This window comes from Chaetodon trifascialis, chromosome 4 (assembly GCF_039877785.1).
Source record: "Chaetodon trifascialis isolate fChaTrf1 chromosome 4, fChaTrf1.hap1, whole genome shotgun sequence".
Classification (NCBI taxonomy): Eukaryota; Metazoa; Chordata; class Actinopteri; order Chaetodontiformes; family Chaetodontidae; genus Chaetodon; species Chaetodon trifascialis.
The window spans coordinates 1042707-1057750 of record NC_092059.1 but is presented as its reverse complement, the minus strand read 5'-3'; the positions used below and the strand labels follow the sequence as shown (position 1 = coordinate 1057750).

The following is a 15044-nucleotide window of genomic DNA, read 5'->3' as shown; positions in this document are numbered from 1 at the left end:
CTGAAGGGGAACATCCGATTTTGTGTTACGGAAGCTGAAAAATTCATCTTTCCTTAAAACAAGCCAAACGCCTGCAAGGCAGAGATAAATTTATGCCTCCAACACAAATCAATCAATATTTCCTCACAGAAAGACTCATTTCCCCCATTTTTACTGCAGAGATTTGCACCAATTTGGAGAAAATTCCTGAAACAACTTGCAGAACAAGTCTGATTATTTGACCAGAGAGGCTGAATTTTATCTCACCTTAAGAGTCAGAGGCAGATTTATATGAGAGAAAAAGACTTTTCTAGGTGGACGTTCACAAATTCTCCATCTGAACTCGTCATTTGGTCTGTTTTAGCCCTAAAACGTAAAATTTTCCTGAAACAGCCAGCAGGTTAAATCCCCTTCTCAGTAAATATCAGCTTAGAATAAATCTGTTGGTTCTGGTGAAACTTGCTTTTCTTTTTTCTTTTTTCTCAATACTGACACTCAATTCTAGAAATTTCCTGACACAAGATGAATTTTCTGGCCAAAACGGCAGAATTTTCTTTTGTTTGAGGAAACCAAAGCAGGTTTTTAAGGATTCATTTGGAGCACTGAGGTGACAGAGCGTCTAAAATGATCCTCAAACCGTCCAAAAATCAGCCGTCAGTGTGATGTTTGCTGTTTTTGGGCTCGTATCCTCTGGAATCCTTTTCTCGACACGGCGGCAGAAACAGGATTATTTTGTTTCAAGACACATTTCAGAAAACATTCCTGAGTGGAGGGAAACTGAGAACAGGAGGGATTATCTCACCCCGCTGGCACAAAAGCATGTTTTTAATGCCGAATATGAGACAAAGTGACTTGTTAAGTGGGATTTTGTTCGCGGCCGACAGACAGAGTGTGAAGCGGCGGCGGAGGAAGCGGCGGCGGAGGACGGCGTGAGCGGGTCAGGAAGCTGAAACGCTGCGCTGGGCTGTGAGGAATGTTGGTATGTGGCTCCAGCGAACATCCAGAGCCGAGCTGCAGATCCACTGTGGAATGTGTGTGTGCGCGCGCGTGTGTGTGTGTGTGTGTGTGTGTGTGTGTGTGTGTGTGTGTGGAAGCGAGGCTGAACACATCATCCGTCCAGCAGCCGCTCGTCGTCCTAATAACCGCCCGAGGACACGCACAAACAGAAACACATCTCACTCCGAACAGAAACCGCAAATAACAAAAGGCGGCGTTCTGGGCCGTCCTGGAGCGAGTTTCAGAGCTCAGAGAGCGGCTGCAGGTTGGCTGCTGAGCGGCTGGAGGCGCTTTTGGAGACAAACCCGTTCGCCTGGACCGTCTCCAAGAAGAAACAATGTGCTGTATTCAGACCCCTTGACAAGGGAGGGTGAACAATGTTATATGAAAAAAGGCGTGCAGCTGGCGCTCTAATGCACAGCCTGTAGATACAGTTTCCTCCTCAGTGAGAGCTGAAGGTTTCACCTCAGAACAGACGGACGTGGACGTTTTCTGACAGCGCAGCAGGAAACGCTCGTCCTCAACTTCCTGTGTTTTAAACACGATCCCCAGAAGCTCAAGTTGGATCTGAGAGGCTGTTGTAAAGACGAGGCGATCCCAACGTGTGAAACTTCACACTCAGACGAAGCCGCAGACGCTCCAGCCCGCCATCATCAGTGTGCCTGACACGCCGGTCCAGCCGGTCCGGCATGTCCGTGTCACGTTTTACCTCGCGGCGGCGGCAGACGAGCGCGCTCTCAGTCCGCAGGCACATTAGCAATAACCAACGAAATAAGAAAATAAAGCTCGAACTGAACGTGTCCACCTCGACCCGCATCCTATGCGACTTTATGGTTCTTTGGCCGCGCTCATCCTCATTATCGCCCCCTGCTGGTCCTGCACCGTGGCGCGGTTCACGTCCTCTGGTGGCTTTATAACACGCTGTGGCCTGAGACTGTTTCTCTCTCAGAGTATCTGTCACGCTGCTGTGAACGTGGATTCATCCGCTGCTGAACATAGTCCCCCTTAAATTCCTCCTGATGCAGAAACGTTTCCTGAGTGTCCTAAGAAGGAAACTGTGTTTGTGGAGTGTTTGTAAAGACTTAGGAACCAGTGTTCATGGAGCTACAGACAGGAAGTCAGACGGTGTTTAGGGACGCACAGACAGACACGCTGAGTGTGAACGTGAAGAGGTCGAACATCACGTCCTTCACCGCCGACCTTCTTCTTCTGCTGTGCTCAAATCAAATCAAATCAAATCAAATCATGGCAGTTTGAGGATTTTCAGTATCTGGACAAACACAGATTAACAGATTAATGCTGAAAATTACACTCAAATCTAGAAAATCTGAGAATGTTTCAGCTGTTTGTTCTTAAAGTCTCACTTTAATTCAGACGTTTTCTTAAAGAGAGAAAACAGAAAGAAGTTGAGCCTGTTTCCAACAGAGAGACTTCGTCCAGCTTTCAGGACGGGACCTTAAATATTCAGCCGAAAGGACTCGAACTGTGTGTGTGTGTGTGTGTGTCTGCGTGTGTGTGTGCGTGCATGTGTGTGTGTGTCCACATGCCACCCCAGTCGGAGGCATTTGCACGTATCAAGATGTGTGTGAGCCTCTTTGATCTATGAATAGTCGAGTGTTTTTTTTTCAATACGTGGCTCAGGAGGAGGAGGAGGAGGGAGGAAGAGGAGGAGGGCCTCTGGCCTCCTCCCCCTCGCCTCCCCCCTCCCCCTCCCCCGTCCTGCTCAGTAACCCTCTGAGGGCTTTTATCCAAATAAGAAATGTTCCATGAAGATGTTTTCTGTTGGTCTGACTTCTCTTTTCTTTCTCGTCGTCCTCGTTGTTTCTCAGTGATGCAACTGTCCAGCTGTTTGTCTTCGTCTCCGTCTGTGTTTAGACGGACAAACTCAAATGACAGGTTTTGCCGAGCGTCGCCGCGGGCGACCGTCCAGCCCGTCAAAACAACACAAAAAAATAATTCCAGGGTTTTTCACATGTACTACAAATCAACGTCAGATCAGAGTCTGACAGATCAGACCTGCTCCCTCCTCCTCCTCCCTGCTCCTCCCTACCCCCTCCTCCTCCCCCCTGCTCCCTCCTGCTCCCTCCTGCTCCTCCCTGCTCCCCCCTGCTCCTCCCTGCTCCCTCCTGCTCCTCCCTGCTCCTCCCTGCTCCTCCCTACTCCCTCCTCCTCCCCCCTGCTCCCCCCTGCTCCTCCCTGCTCCCTCCTCCTCCCCCCTGCTCCTCCCTGCTCCCTCCTCCTCCTCCCTGCTCCCTCCTGCTCCCCCCTGCTCCCTCCTGCTCCCCCCTGCTCCCTCCTGCTCCTCCCTGCTCCCCCCTGCTCCCCCCTGCTCCTCCCTGCTCCCTCCTGCTCCCCCCTGCTCCCTCCTGCTCCTCCCTGCTCCCCCCTGCTCCCCCCTGCTCCTCCCTGCTCCCTCCTGCTCCTCCCTGGCAGCCATTGTTTCCCATGTATTTGCTCACCTTTCAGTCATCAGGTGAGCCTCACTGTCGTGCTTTTCACCATGTGATGAAGTTACAGGTGTAACTTCTCAGGTGAAGAGCAGGAAGCTGACCGCTCCGATGGATCTGATCACTATGACTTTAAATTCGACGGTCACATGGTCTGAAGAAGATGAGCTTAAACATGCTGACGTTGCTTCACTTTAAGACTTTTTTTATGGCCTCCGCAGGCTTTAACCACCTTTGCGCTCCGTCATGTTGGAGGCTGTAACGCCTCCTCTGGTCCTTCAGTTGGTCGTGTTTGTGTCTCATGTCTTTCTGTTGTGACGTCGAGCTGTAAACAGACACCTTTTCCGTCTTTTCCAGGCTGATGTGTTTGTTTCCTGGCTCAGGCCGTCTGGACAAGCCTGGTTTTGTCATGGTTTTGGGGGGTGGGGGTGGGGGGTGGGGGGGCGGGCAGGTGTAACCACCCCAAATTGGGTCTAATCCACAACATGCCGTCTAAACCGCATCCCCCTCCAATAACTGCGCAGCCCTCATCATCCAAAAGCCACATAATACACCTTTAATACACCTTTAATCCTCCATGCGACGCGATCGGAGCGCCGTGCAGGAAACCGGCTCCGTGTTGTTGTTTGTGTTTGTGGCCGCCGCTCGCTCGGTTCGCTGGTCGGTTGGTATCATTTTTCGGGGCCGGCAGACCCCCGCAGACCCCCGCAGACCCCCGCAGACCCACATTCCTGCCTGAGAGCCAAGAAAGAGGCGAGACTTGAATGGACAGTGAGGAGTCTGTGTGGCCCGGAGACGCTGCTGCTGCTGCCTGAACACTCTTTTCATGGAGGAGGCGCTCGGCCAGTAACAGCTGAGCGCCTCCTCCACAAACCAGTTGTTGGTGTCGACTTCACTTCTTTTTCCTCCCTTTCCTTCTTCTCTTTCCTTTTGCATTTGTTATTTTCCTTTGTTGTTTCCTTCGTCTTTAATTCCTTCCTTCCTTCCTTCCTTCCTTCCTTCCTTCCTTCCTTCCTTCCTTCCTTCCTTCCGTTCCCTCATCTGTTCCTTCCTTCCTTCTGTCTCCTGTTTCCTCCCTCTTTCCCTGTTTATCTTTTCCTTTATTTCTACACCCCTTCTTTCCATTGTTTTGTGCTTCCTCCCTTCTTTTCTTGTGTTTTTGCATCTTTCTATTTCCTGATACAAAAGCACTAAATTTCCAAAATAGAATAATTCCAGAAATTCATTTTTCCACAGAGCAAAATGTGTTCAGCAGATTTAACTAAATTATTATTATTATTGTTGTTGTTGTTGTTATATTTGTTGAAATGTTGACGTATTTGTTGGTTGATGTTTGTGAAGCCAAACTGTTGAAAGTCCTTGTTTGAATGTGGAGAAGGTCCCGTGTGTGTCAGACTGCAGCTAAAGAGACGAGCTCTGAATGTTTCTCTGTGAACTCCTGCAGCGTCACTGACTGATGCATCACATCAGTCCTTTCAGGACTCTGTCGGTGGATAAGATGATTTTTCCAACCTTCAGCGTCTTCAGAGGAGCTGACAGATGAAAAGTGGCCTGTATGAGATGAGGTGCTGTGTGAACGTGTTGGTGTCTCACCGTCTCACTGTGTCTCTCCTCCGTCCCTCAGGATGAATTCCATCCTTTCATCGAAGCCCTGCTGCCCCACGTTCGGGCCTTCGCCTACACATGGTTCAACCTGCAGGCCCGCAAAAGGAAGTACTTCAAGAAGCACGAGAAGCGCATGTCCAAGGAGGAAGAGCGCGCCGTGAAGGACGAGCTGCTCGGCGAGAAGCCCGAGGTCAAACAGAAGTGGGCGTCGCGCCTCCTGGCCAAACTGCGCAAGGACATCCGGCCCGAGTTCAGGGAGGACTTCGTGCTGACGGTGACGGGGAAGAAGGCGCCGTGCTGCGTGCTGTCCAACCCCGACCAGAAGGGCAAGATGAGGAGGATCGACTGCCTGCGCCAGGCGGACAAAGTGTGGAGGCTGGACCTGGTCATGGTGATTTTATTCAAAGGGATTCCCCTCGAAAGTACTGACGGGGAGAGGCTGGTAAAGTCTCCGCAGTGTTCGAACCCCACCCTGTGTGTGCAGCCGCACCACATCGGAGTTTCAGTCAAGGAGCTGGATCTCTACCTGGCCTACTTCGTGCACGCAGGTCAGTCCTCCAACCTCTTCTTCGTGTGTCTGAGTGCGAGTGGTGTGATGCTGAGCGGCTTGTTGTCGGTCAGCAGGGGGCGCCGCTCTTTGTTCGGCCTGTGTGAATGTGTCCGTGTGATGAACGCCTGCACGCCTGAAGCTTGGCCTCGCGTCACGTCTCTGTTACAGCTGATGGTTCTTCTTCTGTTCACTGCAAACTGTTGAGTCAAAGCTGTCTGTCTGTCCACTGTCCTGTGGACGAGTGTCGAGTCTGTGGGAGTGATTCTTCCCCTCTGACCACCTGAGCGCTCGACAGCTTTTCCACTCTGAAACATGTTTTAATGGTTGTTTGCACACATGTGTCTTCACAGCTGGACTGATGTGTTCAGATTCATGAAATAGAAATCAAGATGTTGGTGTTTGCTTTGGCTGATTACTGACGGTGAACGTCAGTGGTCTTCTTCACGTATTTCCTGCTCTGCAGCTCACTCTGATTCACTCACCTGTTCAGTGAACTCTGGTTTAGCTGACAGCAGCTAACGTTAGCGACGCTGATCAGTAAACATGAAATGAACAGACTGAAAGGTGAAATGTCTCTATGCTGCCGGCGTGTTTGACTGTTTGCTGCTGCTTCCTGTTTGTTTCTTGATGGATGAATGTTGACGTTAAATAGACGATGATCAGAGGATGATAAACACGCTGATGCTGTTTATTGGTGCTGCAGGTCAATCAGCTTCTAACAAACATGTTTCATGCAAACGTTACTTTTTAATTAATTTTCAGTTTGTTGTGGAAAAAAAATGGTTGTAAATTTTTTCGTAGTTTCGTTCAAGAAGTTTTCACGTCGGCGGTTTTCTTGGATTTAAATATCAGATTTAAAGTCAGGGACACAAACGTTTCAGCTTGTTTATCTGAGAGTGAAAACCCTCGTTATCTGCTGCTCACAGGCACCGTTCCACCATCGCTCAGTAAACACAAGCCGAAGAGACGGAAGCGTCTCGCCGGCCGTCCTCCGAGAGCGCGGCGGGTCGCACCTTTCAGGACGACTCTTCACAAAAAACCTTGCAATTATCTCCGGAGTGATTGCTCAGCACATTTCCCGATTTCCGGCTGATTCCACAGAAAATAATTTGGCTGTTGGAATATTTGTGCGTGCGGCACGTGGCGAGCGGCGGCCGAGGCGAGACGTTTGGCAGACGCTTTAAATACTTGGCACGTCGCTGCGTCCAAGTTTGCTGCAGTTCTCTTGACAAAGAAGCACAGATTCCAGAAAGTGGACTCCTTCATCGTCTCCTCAACGCGTCCTCCTCTCTGCACTTTTAGTGTTTTTATAACGTGAAACATCACTGAACATTTCAGCCTGTTTCAGATAAAACCCCACTGCTTTCACTCTGGACCTCGAGGTCCACTGAGGCTGTTCTGGACCTTTCAGTCGTCTCACAGGTGAAGCTCCACCTATGTGATCTTTTCAGACACTCAGCATCTTGATGAAGCAGATTTCTGCTCGGATCCCGTTTCTTTCCTGAGGCAGCGTGCTCGGTTCACGGCGTGTTTTCTGGATGTGTCATTGATAAAAAAGGTGTTTTAATCGCTGCTCTCCGTCGGTCCTCGTGGTGTGTTTGTGCAGGTGAAGTCTCAGCTGTCGTCCGTCAGCAGACACAAAGATGTCCGTCCCTGAACCTTAATTGAGATGATTTCCTGTGGAAGACTGAAGCCGCTCTGAGCCCACGGACGGCCTCCTTTCTGCCGCTCTGCGTCCTGGTCTGGTCTCAGCCCTCCGCTGTGTGTTTTCACTGTGCGGTCGCAGCAATCAGCCGCCTGCAGGTTCACACTGAGCTCCTTCAGGCTGGGAGAACGCCTCCGATGCCGCCGCTGGTTTGCGGTTTTATCCGGAGGCTCGGCCGAGGCTCTTTTAGCTCCGACGGGTTCTTGGCAGAAAGCTTGAAATCCTCAGTGAGGTTTTTGTTTGCGTAAACTGGTTTTCAGCTGCTTGTCATCGTCGGCAGCAGAAGCACAGAGGGGATCATTTGTGGTGAACACAGCAGCAATTCTTGAGAACATGTTTATGTTTTCATTTTCTCTTTTGCTAAATTTAGGTTTTATATTTGAACAAGCTTTGCCACCCAGATCCAGATCCAGATCCAGATCCTTTTCACCAGAGCGCTCAGGACTTGGCAGCATTTTGTCTCTTTTGAAGGAGGTGAGAGGGAGACGACGGAGGCCCCGCTCCTCCCTCCTGGTCGGTGCAGGAGGATCAGGTTTCTTCCTGCCTCTTATTTAAAGCAGCAGAGCTTTTGTGGAGCGGCGGTGTTGATTAAAAGCCAGACTGACCTCAGGACCTGCAGGCCGGAGGCGGGTCTGTCAGGGCGGCCCGAGCCGGTAATTAAATTCATCCCCGTACCACTGACTCAGGCCGGGGGGGGTGGGGGGTGGGGGGCGGCTGAAGACCAGCAGCGTTGCCAGTAGGAACCGCAGCGTCCTACCAACCATTTATTATTTAATCCTCTGAGCGTTCAGCAGCAGCTCGTCAGGACGTCAAACCTCAGAGACGTCCAGTCTGAAACCTAATCAGGTGTTTGTTTGTCCCTGAATCAAAGCACAGGTGGAGCAGGCAGGTGTGTCCTGTGACTCCAGTTTTACTCATGTTGCTCAGAAAGTGTTGACTTGTGGACAAAGTCGAGCGGATGTTTGGTTTTTCACGTTTTTTAGATGTGTTGATGTCAGTTAATCCTTTAATTCATTTATCAAGTGTGAGAACGTGATGGGTGTGTTTCTGTTTTTTAGTAGCTGTAGAAGTATTTTCTTAAAAATAAACAGACTTATAAACAGTCAGTCAGGAAGTCAGTGATTCTTGAATTTAAGACTAAAAACCTTCCAGCTTTCATCCAAACTTTGTGCCGATCGACCTGAACGTCGTGCAGTTGACCTGCAGTTGAGGGAAATCGAACGTAAACAGCTGCGCAGGACGGAGCTGCTGGGGGTCGAACAGGTGGAGCTTTTCAGATGAGCGCACTCACTGCAGTCATTCATGAGCACACAGGCAGCAAAGCCCCCATTCATTCATCTGAGGGGCAGCGTGTGTGTATGTGGGTGTGTGCGCACGTCCTCAGGAACAAGTTCAGGGTCAAAGGTCAGCCTCCCTCCCCCCCACGTCCTCTCACTGATTTACCAGCTCACCCACGGCGGTGGCAGCAGCGGCGGCGGGTGTCACTATCACAGGAATGCTCAACACGTGCTGGAAGGTCGTGACCCCTATCATCAGGCCGTTTAACCTCTAGGATAAACACCCCCCTCCCCTATTAACAGACAGCAGAGCATGCGTGCACACACACACACACAGAGCTCAGGGGGCGTGGTCAGGGCTGGTCGGTGGGGGCGGCGGCCGGTGGTGAACAAAAGGTGGAGAAAGGTCGAGTCTGGCACTTCGTCTCCTCTGCGTCTGTGATTTAGAAGCATCGCAGCCTGAAATAAAGATGTTAACGTTTATTACAGATGAGATAATATTTATGTGGGCAGTAAAGTCAATTAAACATAATTAGAGAGATGGAATCATAAAAGTTGGATAGAAGCAGTCTCACATTAAACTCTCTGCAGCGAAGAAGGAGATCCAGCTGAGGCGGTTTCAGTGCGCTGACGTCTTCCCTCGCACGCCGCCATGCGACATTTTGAACTCCAGCTGAGACGGAGGAGTTATAGTAATGTTAGCTCAACACTTAATAATGCTAACTTCTGTGATGTGTTAGCTATTTTAAAGCTAACTTGCTAAAGCTAAGTCCCCTGATGTGACGTCGGCTGTTTTAAAGCTGAACATCGTCCCGACAGATGAAAACCGCAGTGAGCAGCTCTTTTAAATCGTCACTGAGTCTCTAAAACATCAAACTTCTCTCTGCTTCTCGTGTTTTCGTCTGTTTGAAAGCTAAAAAAGTCAAATCGTGGTCATCGTATGTTGCGTGTTGAAATCCACCTCAGAGTGTAGATGGATTATCATTCTCGGCTCGTTTTGATCCGTGTGGCTCATAGATGTGGGATGTAGACGAGTTCCTGTGATTGGTCAGCGTGATGATGTCACCTCACCTCATGCGTTTCTTAAAGCTTCTCCGGCAGCACAATGGGAGGATATCTGTGTTTCTGGGAGATAACGATCCGAGGGTCCGACCTACAGAAGGTGAAGGTTTCCAGAGCCGCCGCCGTTAGATATTTATCTTCTGTCACCTTATACGACCCTGCAGGGTTGATACCAAGCAAACAGCAAGTGTGTGTGCGTCACTCTGTGTGTGTGTGTGTGTGTGTGTGTGTGTGTGTGTGTGTGTGTGTGTGTGTGTGTGTGTGTGTGTGTCAAGACGTCTGACCCACTTCCCTCCGTCCTCCTGAGCTCTTAAAGAGATTTGGAGCCTCTGAACTAGTTACTGACCAGCCGTCCTGTCAGTCTGCACCAAAACTAAACACCAGACTCCATCTTGACTCAACTCTCCGCAGCTGACACACACTGAATACACACTTCAGATTTAACCTCTTCACCTCCATCGTTTACGTGACGGCAGACCGGCCTGTGTGCTGCTCAGATAATGAAGTAGACTGACGTCGCAGCCTGACGGAGGAAGAGCAGAGTTACACAGAATCAAGTTCAGGTGGATGATGAGACTCGACTGACGCAGTGAACATACTGAAGTACCAAAACTAAAGTGAGTTTAACGTTGTAGGAAGGTGTCGGCCCGACTGGTTTTATGTCATCGTGTCCAAACCCGGAGGCGTCACAGATCAGTGTGTCAGGTGATGCTGGGCTCAGACTGCAGGAGCTTTAAAGTCCAGACTCACGCTGGAGGAACTTCACAGATGTTCTTCTCTCTAATCTCAAACATGCTCAAAGCACAAGGTTTGAAAATAATGGCGTCACTCCACAGGACATTACTCAGATTATGGTGGCAGAGGGAGCAGCGCACGCGTGATCTGACGTGGTGACGGCGTCCTGTGGAAAGGTTCTACCTGTCAGTTTAATACCTGTCAACGTCTCGACGTGACGTAGACGTGAGTCCACCGCCGGACATTTGATGCAGTTTGTGCAGCAGGACTGACGCCTCCTCACCTGAGGCGAGCGACCTGGTGCTGAGCAGCTCAGGTGGTCTGTGGTGTACTCATGGACATGTGGAGTGTCAGCAGTGAAGCGCGGCTGCAGGATGAACACACAGAGAAACGCTTTCCTTCGTCTGTGTGTTTTCTACACTTTCCCCAATGTTTTTCCTCCTTTTGAATTTCTGGATAATTTCACCTCCTCAGACCTCGAGAAATGTTCAAAAACAACAGGAGAAGAAGCTGTTTGGTGGAAAGAGTCACCGCCGGACGCACGCAGCCACCGACAATAATACCTTCATTTATTCAGACATGGAGCTTCGGCTCCTCTGAACAAAGAGGTCACAGTCTGCAGAGGTAACACCTGCAGCCCTACTGCACAGGGCAGTCTGCAGAGAAATGGAACTGGTCCAAACCTCAGGTGGACGGTCGCTCAGCCGTCTCTGCAGAGGTCGTAGTTCAATCCTCCATTCCTAAAGTGTCTCATGTGTGACGACGACCTGCAGGTCTGTGGTTTGTTTGCTGTGTTTTAACACAGACCCTTTAAAGTGTGTGTGTGTGTGTGTGTGTGTGTGTGTGTGTGTGTGTGTGTGTGTGTGTTCTTTTCCCTGAGAGAAACAGAATCTGCCAACATGTCTGTGGTGACTGTTGGCTTGTCTCTTCTTCTTCTTCTTCTTCTTCTTCTTCTTCTTCTTCTTCTTCTTCTTCTTCTCTTGCTGCTGCAGCTCACCAGTCGTCATGTGCAGCTGTTTAAGGCGGCGTAAAACCACAGACTCTGTTGTGGTTCCTGAAGTACACACTGTGACCACGGGAACACCCCCAACCCACCACCAACACACACACACACACACACACACACACACACACACACACACACTGTACCAATGAGCTGTGGGTTCATTGAGAGCGGAGCGATGACGGCGGCGGACGCTGCAGCAGGTCGGGCGCAGACGGAAGCTTTTGGTTTTCCAGCAGAGGAAGAAAAAAAGCATTAAAGGAAATAAAGTGAAGTGACGTGTGAAGAACGTTCAGAGCTGAAAACGTGTTGGTTTGTCTTCAAAACGTCTGCTGGGACGATTGAACGCTCTTCAACAGAGCGCTGAGATCTACTCCACAAGCTGACGGCCGACTCACGATCCAGAGTTTAATGACCGTTAATGACCAGCAAGCTTCAGACTTCCTGTTCCATCAGCAGTGATGCTTGATGGGAACTGTAGTGCCAAAACAAGGACAACAAAAACAACAACAGTCCTACAAGGTGGTAAAGTAACACAGATTTAATAAGAAATGAGGTAAAAATACAATATAAAAACATTCAGTGAGAGATGAGAAAAACAGACAAAGCCAGAGGTCAGTGAGCTCACGTGTAAACAAACCTCTGAAACGAGGTTCCACCAGCGTGGTTCCTACATCCCAGAAACACCCACGCTCCTCTGTCGTTCATTATGTTTGTCGTATGTTTAAAATCTGTGGACATACAGGAAGAAAAGTCCAATCAGAACCACAGAACCGCCCACACACGACGTCTCTGTGCGCTCCAGCAGAAGGACAGTTCAGCCTTCAGCGCGAGGCGAACACACAAACTCCGGAAACGAGCCCATAATGTGACGTTTGGGGCTGCGAGTGTTTTCCAGTTCAGAGCCTGTCGGTGCCCCCCCCCCCCCCCAGCGTGGCAGATATCAGCTGATCCCTCGGCGTGCGGCGCGGCAGACTCAGGTAATCCGGTTTAAAGTGTATTGTCAACGCTGAGCTCTCCGCGGATTTCCCTGCAAATATTCTAGTTTGGAACATATTTCTGCTCTCGCTGCGACACGAGAGGGTGTTAGAGCCGACTGATCCCTGAACGCACCGCCAACAAACAGCACGCACACACACGCACACACACACGCACACACACACGCACACACACACACACACTCCGTCTGCTGTCCTCACACCTCTGTGTTGATTCATGGGCTCGAGCTTGAACTTGAACATTCGTCAGAATAATAAAGGAGTAAATTGAATTCTGCTCCTCCTCTTCCTCGACTGTGAAGACTGGAGGAATTTTAGACTGAAGGGAAACACACCCGTCCTGTGTGAATTTCAGAATAAGAGACCTGATACAGAATGGACTGGAGGACAGTCTTGTCTCGTCTCGTCCGTCCGTCCGTCCTCTCTGCTCTCTCTTCTTCTGTTCCTTCCACTCCTCTTTTTCTTCCTCATTCTTCACAGTTTTGTCCTCTTCCATCCTGTCTTTGTTTTTTCTTCTTCTTCTTCCTTCTCTCTCCACCCAGGGACATTCCTCTCCTCTGCCCTGTGCACTGATCTCTCACACACACACACACACACACACACACACACACACACACACACACACACACACACACACATACACACGCTCTCTCTCGGTCCTCTAAAGGTCATCCTCGCTGTCTTCTGGCGGGGGTCGTCCTGCAGGAATGTAGCAGCGTTGCAGGCGGTGATTTGTGCCGGCTGCTGAGAATCACCGTCTCTGTTGCTAACACCGACCCCCCCTTGCCCTGATTATTGGGGGGGTCCTCTCAACGGAGCCCCCATGGCAGACAGACTCTGCCCATCGCCGTGCCAACAAAATGACGTCTGGCTCCTGTTGAGTGTTTTGTTCACCATGAAAACGCGTGAAGTCAAAGTTCAGCATTTAAAACGAAGGCGTCGTTTCACAGAAGGCTCCCTGCTGAAGAGCCAACACTTGGTCCTCCTCAGAAAATAACCCTGATGACATCACTGTGACATCATCAGGGTCATCTCAGGCTGTGGATGTGCTGCTGAGTGAACCTGTGAGTCAGAGGAAGCAGACGGGTTGAGCAGCGCTGTGATGGCGTTCAGTCCGGCTTCATGGAGCTCGTTTGGATGTTCACACGTTCTTCATGTCGGCGTCGCTGCAGAGCTTTGACTGCTTCTCAGAGCTGCTGCGGCGTTTTCTCACCACGCTGAAGAGTCGTCCCGAAGATGAAGCCGCCACTCATCTTCTTGTAACTTCTGGACCTTTTTGACCTTTGACCTGAGACACACAAATTCCTTTCTCCTGGGTCTGTGACCGGCTGTGTGTCTCTCTGTCTGTCTGTCTGTCTGTCCGTCCATCTTGAAAGGCTTAATGAATGAGTTGTGTGCCAAAAACTCCACACACACACACACACACACCATCCCATTGTGTGTGGAGCCGCTGGGACGCCGCCGTGTGAAGCGAACGTCGACATGAACCAGGACAGCTGCGAGCGTCTGCAGGGAAAGACTCCACAGATGGTGGAGGGAGAGAAACTCCAGAGCGCCGTATGGCTGCTGAAAAATAGACGAAGGAGAAGAAGAAGAAGCAGGTCGGAGCGCCGCCGTCTTTGCTTTGACGATTCTGGACGCTGTCTTGATTCGACGCTCGGTTCAGAGGAGGTTCAGTCTGTTAGCATCAAAGTGTCCTCCGGGACGTCGCCCCCTGCTGGCCGGAGAGTCAGGCGAGTCCAACAAACATCAGAGCAGTTTGCTGCAGCTGGAAAAGTCAAATTTCCTCAGAAAATTCAGAAAAATGTCATAACAACATTTTCAGCTGCTTTAAATTATTCTGCTGGTTATCGTCAAACAACCTTAAACGTTCAGTTACTTCCTGTTCTGAATCACCAATGAGCTCTTATATCACAGAGTCTCCAAATAACCAGACATGAGGCCGTTTGTGATTGAAAAAGTCCGTTAATTTAATTAATTAACTGAAAAAAGTAACAGAGCTGTTCTCCACAAGACGCTGATGAGCCCCTTCAGAATAAAAGCATGCTCACTGTCTGTGAGTGTGTCTGTGACGAGCAGACGTTACAAATGATTCTGTCCTTTTTCTGCAGCTAAATCGGCTCATTATTTCCAATCTGATTAGAATGATTACCTGATTAATTACTCTGTGAATATTCAGCAGTTTTTCGGGAGGCTTGGCAGGAGAGGGAGCAGCTCTGCAGAGAGGCCTGCACACCCAAACACAAACACAGCGTGTGTGAAGAAACGTTAAAAATATCTCTCTGATCTCAGAAGAACATCCTTCGCTTTTTGTTTTCGAGCGTCCGCAAACCAAACCTCTGAGTCGCTTTTCAAGCTTTTTATCTGAGAGATGAGCAGATCATCGACCCGCTCACGTAGGAGGAATGACACGACGGGAGCGTGAAACTCCGGAGAGGAGTCAGAAAGACGAAGTGAAGGAGCAGCAGAGAGAGCGAGCGAGCGAGCGAGCATCAGTCAGACTGCAGGCTGAGGGTCGAGCTCTTTGGCCCGAGTCCAGGAGGTGAAGCACACAAAGAGCTCATTCTGTGGAAGCAGGACGCCCTGCTTTTGTTTTTGTTGCTGTGTGTGCGTGTGTGTGTGTGTGTGTGTGTGTGCGTGTGCGTGTGCGTGTGCGTGTGCGTGCGTGCGTGTGCGTGTGTGCCCCT

At 50.1% G+C, this 15044-nt stretch overlaps 1 protein-coding gene across 11 annotated transcripts in view; it reads left to right on the top strand.

Moving 5' to 3' along the window:
- The window catches only part of nfia (nuclear factor I/A), a 161225-nt gene that overhangs the window by 45937 nt on the left and 100244 nt on the right, over positions 1-15044 (top strand). For 10 of the 11 annotated variants that reach the window (XM_070960173.1, XM_070960166.1, XM_070960172.1 and 7 more), the window contains exon 2: positions 5047-5575. In XM_070960173.1, the coding sequence (XP_070816274.1) occupies positions 5047-5575 (529 nt within the window). Of the gene's footprint in view, positions 1-677; positions 959-5046; positions 5576-15044 lie in introns of those variants that run through there. The other variant, XM_070960169.1, reaches the window with a different exon arrangement.